Source organism: Pygoscelis adeliae, unplaced genomic scaffold (assembly GCF_000699105.1).
Source record: "Pygoscelis adeliae isolate BGI_AS28 unplaced genomic scaffold, ASM69910v1 Scaffold171, whole genome shotgun sequence".
In the NCBI taxonomy this organism is placed as follows: domain Eukaryota; kingdom Metazoa; phylum Chordata; class Aves; order Sphenisciformes; family Spheniscidae; genus Pygoscelis; species Pygoscelis adeliae.
In genome coordinates, this window is record NW_008824186.1 from 381,838 (window position 1) to 396,646 (window position 14,809).

At 39.1% G+C, this 14,809-nt stretch overlaps 1 protein-coding gene across 1 annotated transcript in view; it reads left to right on the forward strand.

Annotated features, from left to right (window-relative positions):
• Positions 1-14,809, forward strand: part of PARVA (parvin, alpha) — a 55,965-nt gene that overhangs the window by 25,662 nt on the left and 15,494 nt on the right. The window contains exons 2-6 of the mRNA XM_009334569.1: positions 6,082-6,171; positions 6,271-6,341; positions 6,982-7,084; positions 9,008-9,148; positions 11,136-11,251. Coding sequence (XP_009332844.1) covers positions 6,082-6,171; positions 6,271-6,341; positions 6,982-7,084; positions 9,008-9,148; positions 11,136-11,251 — 521 coding nt within the window. The remainder of the gene's footprint in view (positions 1-6,081; positions 6,172-6,270; positions 6,342-6,981; positions 7,085-9,007; positions 9,149-11,135; positions 11,252-14,809) is intronic.

Here is a 14,809-nt window from a genome sequence, read left to right on the forward strand (position 1 = left end):
TTTATAGTCTTTTGTGTGGATTTCTTTTGTTTGGGAGTTAAAGCTGAGCTGCCAAAATCCATATTGGATGAATTATGTATTCAAGAAAATTAGGCAGTACCATTTTAGATTAATATTTTCTTTTCCCTTTGTGGACTTATAAATGCATACACACAAGCATTAGAAAATAACACTTTGGATGGATGGCCCAGAAAGCAATTGCATAAGTTTGCTTGACTAAATAGTACCATTCTGCAAAAGCTTAAACTAGGACTTTTTGAAAATGCTTTTGCTGTTTTTTCTCTCATTCTCTGACCATCTTAGGTAATTTGGATCTCTTCTCACAATTGCCAGTACAAATTCAGAATTACTCCACTGAAATTATATCAGGGTATAAAACTGGAGTATGTAAGGGGGAATAGAGATCACAGTGAGCCAGTGAGCTGGTATAAATCAGCATAAATCCACTGAAATCTGTGTGGATACAGTCATTTACACTCAAGTCTGCATTGCAGACTATCAAGTCAGTAGAAGAAGTAAAGCTGCTCTTGTGCACAAGTGGTTACAAAAGCAAGCCATCAAGGCAATGAGCATTTATCAGAAATTTGCACCCAGTGAAGAGAATATGAAATCAAAACCGATTCATCTAAATTTGGCTCAACTATAATTGAGTGGATATCTCTGTAAAAGAGCTGTAAAGACATTTCTTAATGAAAATCAGCATTTTTCTAAACTGTCTATAACTTCTGGCTACACACGTAAACATATGTAGCATATGCATGCATGTTTGAAAGTGGATGTATATATAAATACCCAGTGTTACTCTGGCAATATGATGTCTGCAGCTAGCCTTCCAAGTTGTGCTTGTTCCAAGAAAAAGTAGCCTAAGATAGAGACACGGCACGTAAAACTACTGTCTACCATAGTAGTTTATAATATCAGGGAGTTTGTCCTTTGACTTTTTATAGAAAGCTTAAACTCCTGGAGTCATGTGAATGTCAGCAAATCTCAGCTTCCACAAAAAAAAACCCTCCCAGCAAACCAAAGTATTTGCAACCTTAAAAATGGCTGAGAAGACCTTGAATGGAAAACGCTTACATTAAAGAAAGAAAGGAACTTAAAGAACTGCAGAAGTGTGTATATATATATTTATGTAGGTGTATATGCACATATTTAAATCTCCTGATTTTGAAAGATTGAGGTTAGAAGCATTGTGTCACTGTGCTCCTCCAACGTTAGGGTTCGGTTCTAGTTAGTCACAAACTTTCAGAATCAATCCGTTAGTGTTGTAGCACTTGAGTAATTTTAGTTTTGTAAGTACGGAATCAATTATATGGAAAGACATGGCTGTAGCACTCAGAGGAGAGACCATTTAACACTACATCTTGCTGTATTTATTTTATGATTCTTTGGATAGATATGTAAAATACGTCTAAACCACAGAGAGTGCATTGGGTGATGTGGCATTTCTGAGCTCTGTTAAATAATAAGGTGTGTTTTATTCAAATCAGAATAACATTAAGCCCCGAATACTGAACAGGGCAGCAAAAAGCCTTCAGCACACAAAATAAACAAGTAAAAAACCCAAATGAAACTGTCTAATAAATACAATGTGGAGCAACAGGCTGCATGTACTAGAGGAATTAAGCCAATTTAAACCGTATGGGCAGTACTCCACTTTCAGATGTGTTCGGCGTCCAACGGTTTCAATGGCAGTTGGATGCACGCATCAAAGGGCAAAGTCTGGCTCAGAGCACCCGCGTGGATTTGATAGCATAGGTTTATGACCTTGTAATCCTAGAGCATCTAAAACAGTAAGAACTCTATCCAGCTTAAAATAGCTGCTGTAGTTGCTGTTGATACAAGCTTGTGGGCTCCCTAGCTCTGGGGCCAAATTTGGTGCTGGCATGATAGGAGGAAATCTGTTGACAGCTGATAGCAGTGGAGTTGCACTTGATTACATCATAACAAATTTGGCATGTGGAGCTGAATCAGAAGTCTGAGCAGAAGTGTCCATTCCTTATCCAGAGTTAAAACTGGGACTTTCACATTGCCAATCCACAGAGATTTGTCTGGGCCGTGTGTAACTCTGTTGCTTTTAAGGGTCTTGCTTTGGAAGTACATTCAACCCCCAGTTCCATTCAGCATGGTCACTGTAAAAAAAAACATGAAGGACTGGATTTTTTCTCATGTCCAAAAGGATAAAGTCCCTAATCATGCCATTATAAGCACAACGAGAACAAGCCCCATGGTAGCCAACGCACTGGGCTGTATCTGGGCCGCAGCAGAGGGTGAGAACAGAAAGGTGCTCTTAACTCTGATTGCTGGGGTCATCCAGTGGCCAAGTGTGCCTGATGTCAAGCAGACAGCTCTGTGGATACTGTCCTTCAGAGGAGCTGCCACAGGTCCCAGTGTGCTGGTCTGGCTCCTGGCAACTGGTGTGGTATAGGTGAACTGCTGCAGCTATGTTCCTTCCTCCCTTCCTGGGTCTTTATGCTGTAAGACTCGGAGTGGGGGTCTTACTGACACTCCAGGTCATTCCTCAAGGTATTTCAAGAAATCAGATGATTTTATTTTAATTTCAGCTGCTGCAAAAGTTGTTCCAAACCCGTGTGCTTTGTTTTTATTAAAATACTAAATTGCTGAAGTGATTTTCATGAAAATTAATTAAAACAAATTAATGAAAAGCAGCTGAAAAATTGATTTCTCTGCTGAAACTGTGGTATGCAAACTTTTAACCTCAATCACATTTTTGTGGTTCCTCTATAAACACCTAAATATACTAGTGGTTTGTCATGGAACTTTTTTGATGGAAATTCTTAGAAAGTGAGGCTATACTCTCTCCCTTTACGTACAACTTCATATAATGCATGTGTTCTTACCTGCTCCTTTTAGTAGTAGTATTAATCTGTAGTTAAATCTTTTCTCTTCAATATTGGGAAAGAAATGAAAAAGATGCTATCAGGCTCAGGGCTTCTCCATCATGTTTTCCCCTTGTAGGGGACAGGAGGGCAGGAGGAGTCTTTATTACGGGTCTAATACCAACCTTGGGCATGGGTTGTGCACTGCAGAATGCAGTGGCTGAGGAGGAGCTGTCCTCTCTGGCAAACTGGATCCATCTGGGATCTTTGGATCATCTGGTGGTGTGTTGTGTAGGTTCTGCAATATAGCTCGGGCAGGTGTGAGAGATGTATGCGATTCGGGTGAGCTGCTTGGGGGAACAAGACCACCATTTGTGTATACCTGTGTACAGCAAAGCAGGACTTAGCCCCTGCTGTACAATAAATACAACACTTGCAATGCATTCTAGAACAGATCAATGTGTTAGTTTACCATGGATATCTATTATTATTTTATTTTTATTTTATGTTCCCTTTCCATGCAAAGATATAGTGGTTTTTTGTTTGCTTTCTCTTATTTTCAGGAACTCCGATGATATGATGAAGGTCATGTTATTAAAAGTAGAATGTAATAGTTGTGCACATTGGAGGACAAAAATGGGGAGGTTCAGTGGGCCTTGTAAAGAATGCCATATAAAACATTCAGCCTTGAAAGGTCTGCCCAGTCTCCCTGGAGAAGCGTCAGCGAGCTCTGCCAGTGGGTCTCTCCCTGGGTAGAAGAGCCGAAAGCTTTCCCCACTGTCCTTCACTAGGAAAATGAGCTTCCTCCAGTGTGTCTTGCCCAAGCAGAGCATCCAGCCCTTTGGGATAGGAGAGCTCAGCAGAGCCAGTTGGCTTGAACAGATTTTATTTTCTGTGCTCCCTCTTGGGATTGATGTGAAAAAAATGTTTTCTGCCTAGGAACCTTTGTGTGGAAGTCCTACACGAACTAAACATTTCAGAACAGAAAGACCTCCACATGGAAGTTTTCTATCCACTGACGTTTTTATGCCCATAACCATTTTGAACCAAAATGGAAAAAAAAAAAAAAAAATCAAAGAGGTTAATAAAACCAACAATGATTTTCTCTAAGGAGTGCTAGCAGTTCAAAAAATTGCCATTAAGTGTAAGCAGTTCCTGAGATTGTACATGCTAGACTAAATTCATCCTTGCTATAACTCCTCAGAACTCAATGGAGTTACATGAGGGATTAATTTGGTCCATTGCTCTCAGCCATCAGTTTTACAGGATATACAACAATCCAGGGAACTATTATTGTCAACGTTATTTTATGACTCTTTAGAGCTGCTCAGTATTTGTATTTTACAGATACACAAGCAGGGTGAGTGTATGGAGTGAAGTTAGTGTTTCAGTATGGAAGGTAGAGGATCTTTCAAAGTTATTTTTGTACAATTAAAAGTAATAAGCATTCTAACAGCCATTATTGCTATGGATCTTACATAGATGCCTGAATACAGCTATGCAGACTCTTGAAATGGGCACAGGCGTTTCATCTGGCAGAGCACAAAACATTTCACAAAGCGTAGAGAATGTTTGGAAAGTTTTAAGTACTGTTATCACACCAACTGACTAATTATCACTGACTAATTATCACAGTGTTCATGTGAAACTTAGCTGTACTTATTGCACACAGGAAATTAAGGCAGAGAAGTAAAACCATTTTCCAAAAGCTAACTTATGAGGCAGTCACGGGACCAGGAACAAAACACAAGATCTCTACTGTCGCCTTCTACTTTTCTGTTTTTTCCGAACCTAAATTGTTTCTGTAATTTTCAAAATAAACTGAGGAAAGCTTCAGGTAGTAAATCTGAAATGTTAGATGGTGAATCTGCATCTGCACGTAAATCATACGTTTTAGTTCATGTCAGAAGGCGTATACAGCTACTTGAATCTTTAGGACACATGTAGGATGGTTGAATTAAGTTATTTAAGTTTAAACTCTGACTGGAACAGTTGTGCTAACAACCAGTTCTATTGAAGGTCTGTACACTGGAAAATGAGCGGTCAAAACAACATATTTACTTGTCATTCATAAGACAGCGAGCCTCTTTCCTGATTTGGTAAATCAGGTTTGCACTGATTTCTTGGTTGCAAAGCAAGATACAAACTTGTCTGATCTTCGGAGTGGGTACCCTCCCTGCACAGTGCTATGTGTTCTTCCATAGCAGTAGGATTAAGGTATTGGCTTGTTTGTATTTATTCTCTTCTGTTATGGAGGCACCTTTGGGCAGTGAAGGAAGGGTTTTGTCTTTGTAACTTACTAAAGTTTGGGTCACCCAGAGGCATGAATGAAGTTGCTCTGAACTCTACCAGGTACAGAACCTGTACAGTACAGAACTAGTGGCAGGACTGCTTTTACACTCTTCTCTGGATCTCTTTGTTCCTATGTTCTCAGAGCATGTATTAGAAGAACATTGATTTTTGCAGCATTAGGGGACTTTGGCTGAGTAAGAACTTGTCCATATTTCCCGACAACTGTGGGCATCTCCAAACTATGAGATTTTGGATTACTTCCCTATTCCTGTGTCCAAGTTCTTTCTCAAACCTGTCTGGACTCCACACTAAGGCAATACTTCTGAGGGTTCATCATCTTACACCTATGACCTGCTGCCGTGGTTTCTGCTAAAGAAAGGCCAAGAACACAGGCCAGAAGCATCCCACAGTCTGCTCCAGCTGGTCTCTGACCTGAACAACAGAAAGCGCCATGTGCTGCAACTGCACCTTAAGTCCTAAATAGTTTATCAGTATGGCAGCTCTTGTGTGGATATATAATCAGACCCAGCTCTTCTCAAGTAGCTAAACTTGAAGCATCTCCAAAGCAAGGGTGACATAGCTGAGAGCAATAATAATTTCCCTCACCTAAAAAGATTCATTAGTGTTAAAATGTCAGGACTATTAAAATGCAAGTGAGCCTTTTAAAATTTGAGGACAATGGGCCTTATCCTGGAAAAGATTTGAGGAAATTGCATTGATTCCAGTACCATTATCCATGAAAAATCTACTCGTACAAGTAAAGGTTTGTTGGCTGGGCCTACCACTTTTGTTAGCTATATTTTATTGCTGTAATTACACCTAGTGGCTTATCTAATAGAGTCATGTTCTTGTACAGAAATTAAGACAATTAATGCTACTTTTAGCAAGAGTGAAATAGTAAGTAAAATTGAATTGAAATTTGACCAAGCTCTTCTTTTTTATTTCCTAGTATCTGAATTACAGGAAGAAGGAATAAATGCCATTAACTTGCCTCTCAGTCCAATTCCATTTGAACTAGACCCTGAGGACACTATGCTAGGTAATTCACAACAATTTTACATCTCAACATAAAAGCTTGATGTAAAATAAAGTGTCATGCCTGTAATAGTTTCTAACATCTTTCTTTTAAACCTTCCAGAGGAAAATGAAGTCCGAACAATGGTTGATCCAAATTCAAGAAATGACCCAAAATTACAAGAACTAATGAAGGTAATGAAAAGCATGTAAACACTTTCAGGAAAGTGAAACTATTTTTTAATGCTATCCCTGCCTCTTTCATTTGAACACTTCAAAGCACTGTTTAGATATTAATTAAATGAAACCACATGGTGTGTACATCCCAGTGAAATGGGCAGGTCATTTGTTGCAGTATCTTTCTCTAAATATGGCACAGTGAGACTTAAGAATTTGGGTTAAAATCCTGAGTCCAGATTCTTAGTCCCATTCCACCCCCAATCTAAGATCACACTGACTTCTCTTGTAGTCTTTGTGATTCTTGGGGTTAGAACTTTAGCAGAAAGCTTTATTAGAATCAATTTCAACACCTTTTGCTTCACAATAAAATGTTAAAATACTACTAAAAGCAAAGGACGGATTTCACTCCAGAAGGCACTGCATCAATCGGGTATTTGTCTAGACGTTGTGGTGCATTGCCACGGCCACCTTTGAAGAGTTCTTCCTAAGTCCTTCCTGTTTTATTCTGATGGCACTTCAGACTGATTTGTATTTGGAGCCATTGTAGTTTTGGTATTCTTTCCGCTAAATATTTTCATCATTGTACAAAATGACATGTGTTTTAAATTGCAAATGAATAGTGTATAATACTGCCAAATTTGTGTTTCCCATATAGGTATTAATTGACTGGATTAATGATGTGTTGGTAGGAGAGAGGATTATTGTGAAAGACTTGGCTGAAGACCTGTATGATGGACAAGTATTGCAGAAATTATTTGGTAAGAAAAAATATATGTGCCTGCTGTTGGGGCACTTTGTCAGTAAGTGGATCACTTGTTCCTACTTAGGAGCCTTGGTATCATCTTACATTTATGCCACTAAGTGATATAAAAATAGCATTGTATTATGAGACCCTTGAGCAGCAGGCTGTACGCACAATCCTTATAGCTGCGGTGCAACGTGTGGTGCTCTGTAGTTGATGAGAACAGCATAAAGCCTACCTGGGGTGCTAGAGAGGGAGGGTTCTTGTTTTGGCAACAGCATTCGCTCCGGTTAAATTTATTATCTGCATATGTGCTGCACAAACTTAACGGTGTTACAAGTGGAAAGTAAGTTTGAAGGCAAGGGTATTTTCAGTACAACGGTGGATGTTTTTAATCTCTGCTGGTTCCATACTATAGTTTATTCACATCACGAAGTTCCTCTGGAAAGGTGGAATTTCTTTCTGATTTGATGTCTGGCTTTTAACGTTACTGAGGTAATGGTACCCAGTGGACTGCAAACTGAGCTTCAGCTGAGAAACAGATAGAGAAAAGAAACTGCTAATGCAGAGCTGGCATGTGCTTTTTTAGCTGTTGGCTTGGAAGCCATTTTCTTAGTTATTACAGCTCATAAAGTCTCTAGTAAATTTCTTTTCAGTATTTTAAATGAATCTCGAAACATCATGTGAGCACTTCTAATAAAGACTACACAGACTATTCCCTTCTATGAATGGTTAAGCTATTGAATATATTGTGATGGACTGGATATGCCCCAGACTGAGCAATTTGATTCTTATGGGCAGACCTCCAGTGACTTCACCCAAAACCCAAAAAATGCGTATCAGATACAGCCTGACTCTAAATATGCGTATACTGATCCAGCACTTATGGATTTCAGTGGAATCTTTTCCATTAGCCTTAATTCCTTGTGGATCAGGTCTATGCTAGCTGAAGACTTTGGTCTTGTTGTCAGACTATGCACAGACTGATTTCTGTGGAGGCACAAGAAACTCATGGACATAGCAGTCTCTTAGGCAGGATTCATAGGCTGGTAGCTCAGACTCACTCTCTTTGGCAAGATATTCAGTTGGCTTTGAGAACAAGATCAGATCTTACCAAGCTTAATATGATGTTCTGTCATAGAAGTAAATTGATAGGCGACTAAGCATTTTGTTTCTGGTGGTGTTATCAGGGAGCTTTTATTGCTAATTTTTTTTTGCTTACTATTTAATGGTAAACGCTAAGCCATGTATGTATATACCTAGCAATCTGTACTAATTATTAACAAACCAATTCATAAAGTATTTTAAAATCTACTGCAAATTTTGAGTGCAAAAAAGGGCTGTGGTGTCATAGAAAGAAATTGCCTAAAGTTTTAGTTGTTTTCATACCTCCAGAAATACTTGTTCGCATTTCTTGGGCGCATCTTCCACCTCTGTGAATATAGTGTCACTTCACTTTTTATCACAAATGGGCCAAGTAAAATTTTTAAATCTCCTGAGTATGAGGGAGAGGCTGGGAGGCTGAGACTGATGAAACAAATCTTCTTAAAGTTGGTCTCTGTTTTCTAGGTTTGATGGTCTGCTGTACAAGCCACTTGCATACAGGATACCCTTTATCCAGTAGCAAAGTAGTGGGCCTTACCTCAGAGTCTGGTGTTCCCTAAAGGGAGTTGCAGCAAGTATTTGTTAGCCAGTAGTGTGGCTTTCATTAATGCTTGGCCTTCCCCTTGGCAATAGGCAAATAAAGGGAAAATGTGAACTGTATCTTTAGGAGTTCAGAAGTGTGGGGGGAAGTGGCTCTGGAAGGAAAAGCAGATAATTTTAAAACGAGGAAGTCTAATAACTCTTGAATGTACATCTAGGTGCATGGTATGTCTTTATGTTCTTCATGGAGTTGGCAGTGGTTTTTCTTCTTTTTTTTCTTCTATTATCACTTCAGAGAAACTTGAAAGTGAGAAGCTGAATGTAGCTGAAGTTACTCAGTCTGAAATTGCTCAGAAACAGAAGCTGCAGACAGTACTTGAAAAGATCAATGAAACCCTTAAACTCCCTCCAAGAAGCATTAAGTGGAACGTTGACTGTAAGTTGTGTGTTTTCTATGCTGTTCTCATTTGTTGACAGCCAAGAGTTTATAGCTGCTATCTGGAATTCTGAAATATCCAATGATAAGGGAAGGCTGAAGCCTGGTGTTTATGGTATGAGCTGCTCTGTAGGGCACTTCCAGATGTGGTACACTCTATTCTCTTTACTGGTGCTCAACCTCCAATTTAAATAGACTGTCTTTTCAGAGTCTGTCAAAGTATGGTATTTCTGCTCTTAAGCCCATATGCATACCATCTTAGGTTTTCTGTCACTGAATTGGTTTGCTGAAACAAGCAAGTACCTGCATAAATGTAGTAGATAGGCGGAAGGAGAGTTAAGTCCTAGGACTCTGTGTAAAATTTGCAACATAGATATGAATAACATTTGTGATTGTTTAAGGCTAAATCTGAACCACTGATTTTGATTACAAAACTCTCATTAAGATTAGGACTGCACCCTTCCTGTTTTATTGTATTAAAAATGAACATAGTAATATCTAATAGAAATGCCCTCAGTGGCCCAACACAAGACATTTTAGTGCATATGCATTGCAGAACGCAGGTTATCAGCAGTTTTAGAAAATTAGGCCTCTTAATCTGTTTTAAGTTTGGTATCCAGAATCATTTCACGCTGGTGACCAGTATATAGCAGTTTCCCTGTCTCCTATACCTGTCTTGACCCAAGCTGTGTTGTATCCTGTTCCATTCACAACAAATTAGTGAGAGGGAGAGAAATAGCTCGAGGAAAGAAGAGTGAACATTAGGCATCTCTGACTTTCCCCTTTGTGTGGTCCCACTGAGTTTTCTGTCCCCATCTCTCTTCAGCCTCCCCCCAGGTTTTTTCCATTCTCTGTTATGCAGCTGGAGGCAGGGTGTTTGGAGTGGCCTGAAAATCTAAATTCAAGTTTTAATTTAATGTTTTACATGTGTTGTAGAGCTAAAGTAGAGATAGACAGCAGCAGCTGGAGCCAGCTGTAGCACACACCGGTGCTAGGCAGACAGACAACTTTTAAGTGTTCTGCTAAAGCACCTCATCCGTGACCACTGGCACCCCAGACAAATTTGACAGCGATGCTGCATTTCATATGAATGAGTATCTCCACAGCAGAGTTGACACTTGCATTGGAAGATAATGAAGAAGGATATTTTAGTGAATCTGATCCTGCTTTACCAGTGACGTAAGGTAGTAGTTATTGGTTAGTTCAAGTACAAAGAACATAAGTGCACTGTACTGTAGCTATCAAAGATCATTTAGGAATACTACTCTGGGGAAAACTATAAATGCAAAAACAAAACAGAAGAAGAAGAAAGGCAATAATAAGCATTAGAAATTACTCACTTTCGTGCCAATGGTTTGATACTTGATTAAGGATTTCCTACAGTACGGCTTTTGATATCTTGTAAGTCGTGTTAGTGTTAACTACCCGTATGAAACCTGCTGTGAAAAAACTTCAATAACAAGGACTATAACAACTTCATGAGGAATGTTTGAGTCATTGAGTTTAGTAAGTTATTGCTTAAGGCTTCTGCCAAAATAGGCTCGTTTATCATCCTGCAGACATTGTGACACTTAAAAATGAGTAAGTGCATGTTATGAGTACAAAAATATCTTTCTGATAGTCCATAAATCCTTATTGAAATAAAGGGAATAAAGGAAAGGCAAGGAGAATGCAGAGACAGCACTTAAACTGCCGTACATGAAATCTGGCTTTTGGATTAGCTTCAGATTTCCATCTACGCAAGCCTGTGGCATCCAGACATGTTGCAAAAAGTAACACTTTGGTGCTGACGCATATCACTGACTGGGCTGCATTGGTGTGACCTGTTGAGCAGGAGGAGACCAGTAAAGGAGAGGTGCCTTAAAGTGCCCCCTGGCTCTATGTGGCAAGAGGAAAAGAGTCCCATAATCCCTACATCCTAAAAAATCAAAATATGTGCCCTAGTTACTTTGCAGTTTGTAACTTGTGCTTTTAATATCTATTTCAGCTGTTCATGCTAAAAGTCTCGTAGCAATACTTCATCTTCTGGTTGCATTATCACAGTATTTTCGAGCACCAATCAGACTCCCAGATCATGTGTCCATTCAGGTTGTTGTTGTGCAGGTAAGAGAGGCGTTAAACAGCTCTTGGTAGTGTTGTGAAATTGACTGAGGGGTTTCTTGAAAAATACATCTAGAGTTTCTGTTTGGGTGGGCATGTGTGTGTCTGGCTGACAAGAAACACACGGGCATCTTCCCTTCCCTGCTGACAGTGCTTCAACCAGAAAAAGGCAGAAGTGCTTTCCCAGATTGAGCTGTGGCTCAGAATATCTTATTTTGATTGTGAAGTGGCCAGACTCTGACATTAAAAATATATGAAGCATTATTATTGTTGGAATGTGTTTGTTTATCACCCAATATGATCTCTAGAATTATTATTTTTCCCATTTTTGACGGTCTTTCACTTGTGCAGAGATTCAAATCATTCTTGGCACTGAATGATGAATTGTCACTGTTTATTACATTCGGATTCATGTTAGGTGACTAAATATTCTTTTTCAGCCTTGTGCATGCTAATTTAGTCTGATTACAGTGTTGGCTTTCTCATAAGCATGCAAAAAACCTCCATCAACTAAATCTTTTGTGTCAGTCAGTCTCCTTATTAGAGCCTCATCCATCCAAACTCTTCATGTTATTCTGTTCATGGTTTTTCTTTCAGTTGGACTTGTGCTTGCTCTATCTTATTTGGCCTCTTCCCATTTAATCTGCTTTTCTTTCTCTCCAATTAACTTTGTCTTTATTTTTCACACTGTAACTGTCTTTCTTTATGTGTTTTAACTGATGTTACCCTGAAGTATCTGGTGCAAAGAGCTATTGCTCAAGTTTTGTGTGGCTAAAAATCTGTGGGACAGATCTGAGAAAGTAACCACTCCTTTTTCCAGCATTCAAATCAGACAAGTTTTGTAATTTGGGGAGAAATCTGAAGGAGAGTATCTGGTAGATGTATCACTGATGCCTGACAATGACTCATTGACTCTCAGATTCTGCTTCGTGGGTTTCTCTACAGATGATGAAAGAGAACCCCAGCAAATCTCTACAGATGATGAAAGAGAACCCCAGCAAATCTGCACTTATGTGTCTAAGGCTTCAGAAGAACATAATTTTCAAGCACTTTCCTTTGACTATTATAAATACATTAATTACACTGGTTTATCTCAAAGTTCTACCAAAAACAGCTTAAGAAATCAGGAGTGCAGTGGTCAGGGCATCTTTGGGATGAGAAACTAAACCAGAAAAAGAACACAGTCCTAAATAAAGAACGAGATCTTGCATTCTGCTGTCACTCCATACGTCCAGACAAAATTCCTGTTGAAATCAATGAACGTAATTGTCCTCTTGTTTAATAGGCTAATGTAGTTCAAACAGCAAATCCACTGAAGTCAGTAGAGATAAACCAATTTAAAAACAATAAGTAGTGGGAGAATCTGGCTCACTGTTTTGCCTCTTAGCTACACAGCTGTAGTTCAGGCGCCAGTGAATTGCAGAGAAAGCAGTTGTACCAGCATAAAACCCAAGTAATGTTGCAGAAGATTTTGCCCTGCAGACCCAGTTCTTGGTGAAAGCCAATCAGTGGAACTCCAAGGCTATGCTGATTCCTATTAACGTAGGGTGGGGGCCAGTATTCTTACTGTAATTGTGTTTGAGACATTTTTAATTTTTATTTTATGGTGGGTGGGGTTTTTTATTTTTTAATCTGTCTTTCATGTCCTGTGGGATTGGTTCTGTATAATTCATCACGTACCCTTTGAACTCAATGAAAGTTTTAATCAACAATCAGCAGCTCCTAAAGCCTAATTTAGTGTTCAAACTTGCATGCCTCATGTTCTAAACCCTCATACATTCTGTAAAGTGAGGTCATGCCTAGGGAAACTCAACAGACTACGTGGTAGCTAGTTTTAAATTCTACTCTATGCAGTTTGATAAAGGAAATAGTAGAGAGAGAGAAAAAAAAGAACAAAACACTTTCATGAAGTCTTTAAGGAAGACTACCCTAATCCATTTCATGATTTTGTTAGGTTTAGAAACACATAAAATGTGAGGGTTGCCATGTTGGCTGGGTGTAGTTTATTGAAATAGAAACAAAGATATTTCTGAAACAAAAAATGTGCTCATGCCCAACAGGTAATTGACACAGTTCTTACGAAAGCTTGTTTCCTTTGGCTGTTTTGTACAAAAGCTGTTAGCAATGAGAGTAATATGAAATCTGGGTTATAAGCTGATCTGGGAAAAAATGTGGTAGTTGGACCTTTTGTAGTTGTTTTGTTATATTATTTTCTTTTTCTTCCATACTAATAGAATGAATAACTTTGAACAAAGCCCAGCCTTTGTTTGATCATTTCTACTGAAACAAGTGAGAGCTGGATCTTACCATCGTTTTGCCTCTATAAAACAAACTTCACAACAGGTGACATCAGTGTTAGGGTCAATTTTGAGGTGGAGAGTTTTTAAAGTGCAAAAGATGTATGGGAAGCAGCCTTCACAGAGCAGGTGCTTAGACTAGTGTTTCTAAGGTCCATTCTGATTGTTGCCATTGGGACTTTTTCACCAGTCTTTTTATAAATTAAAAGCGTAGGAAAGTATCTTGACATGTGCTGGTCAAATAAATGTCCAGCGGATGCATGTCGTATTTGGGCAGTGTGGAAATTCCATTAATGTTAGTGATCAGATGCCAGGCACAAAACTAGGGCTTGATGTCTTGTCTTTTTTTTTGTTTGGTTGGGTTTTTTTTGTCAACAATAGGATTAAGGTGCAGAATTCCTATTGATATTAATTGCAGTTTATCAAAAAGGGAAATACGTTTTATATTGGTACTGGAGTGTGTTTTAGGCTATTTTTGCATGTTTGCAGAGGAAAGGTAGAGTATTAGAAGCCTTTTTCTTCTCCCATATCACCGCACTGGGCACTAAGAAGTACAGTTGCTGTTGCTATGATGCTCAACTCTTCTAGGAGACAAGACTGATAGGGCTTTTGCTCCAGAAGGCATCATTGGCGTATCAGAGTCATCATCAGGAGGAAATAAAAGTTTCCTTTCACCCTGCAGCAAAGGGAAAAATAAACAAATATCCCAAACAGAGTGGAATTCTAACTTGAGCTAGCATGAACTAGATTCTAACTTCAAGTAAAAGTACTTATTGCTGTCTGCACAAGCTGGAAATGAAGATAGCGCTAAATGATGTAGTTTTTCTTCAGACTTTCAAGATATGTGACAGAAGATGTCTCAGCAGCTGTTCTGTGCCCCCTCTTTCAGTATGTAACACACTGGGCTCCAGTCTGTCTTTTTAATGTTCAGAGGTCCTCCCTGAATGTATTTTTAACCATGTGCAAGATATTTAGTAACAGGGCTTTAAAAAACATAATGGAAAACCCCTGAAACCATCATCTAGCTAAAAGGACAGTTCAGATTACTCCAAGTGCCAGTCTGGAGTGACCCAGAGGGTGCAATGTATGGCTTTCTTGCAGAAAGTAAGTTTGATCCATATATTTTTAGTAATGCAGTATAGAAGTAATAGGCCCAAGCCTGGCCAAATCCTCAGCACATCATACACCGAGGACTGCCTCAGGTGGGGATGTGCTATCTTCTCCAAGGCAGGGAAGAGCAGCAGCCCCAGTTCACATGCCATGA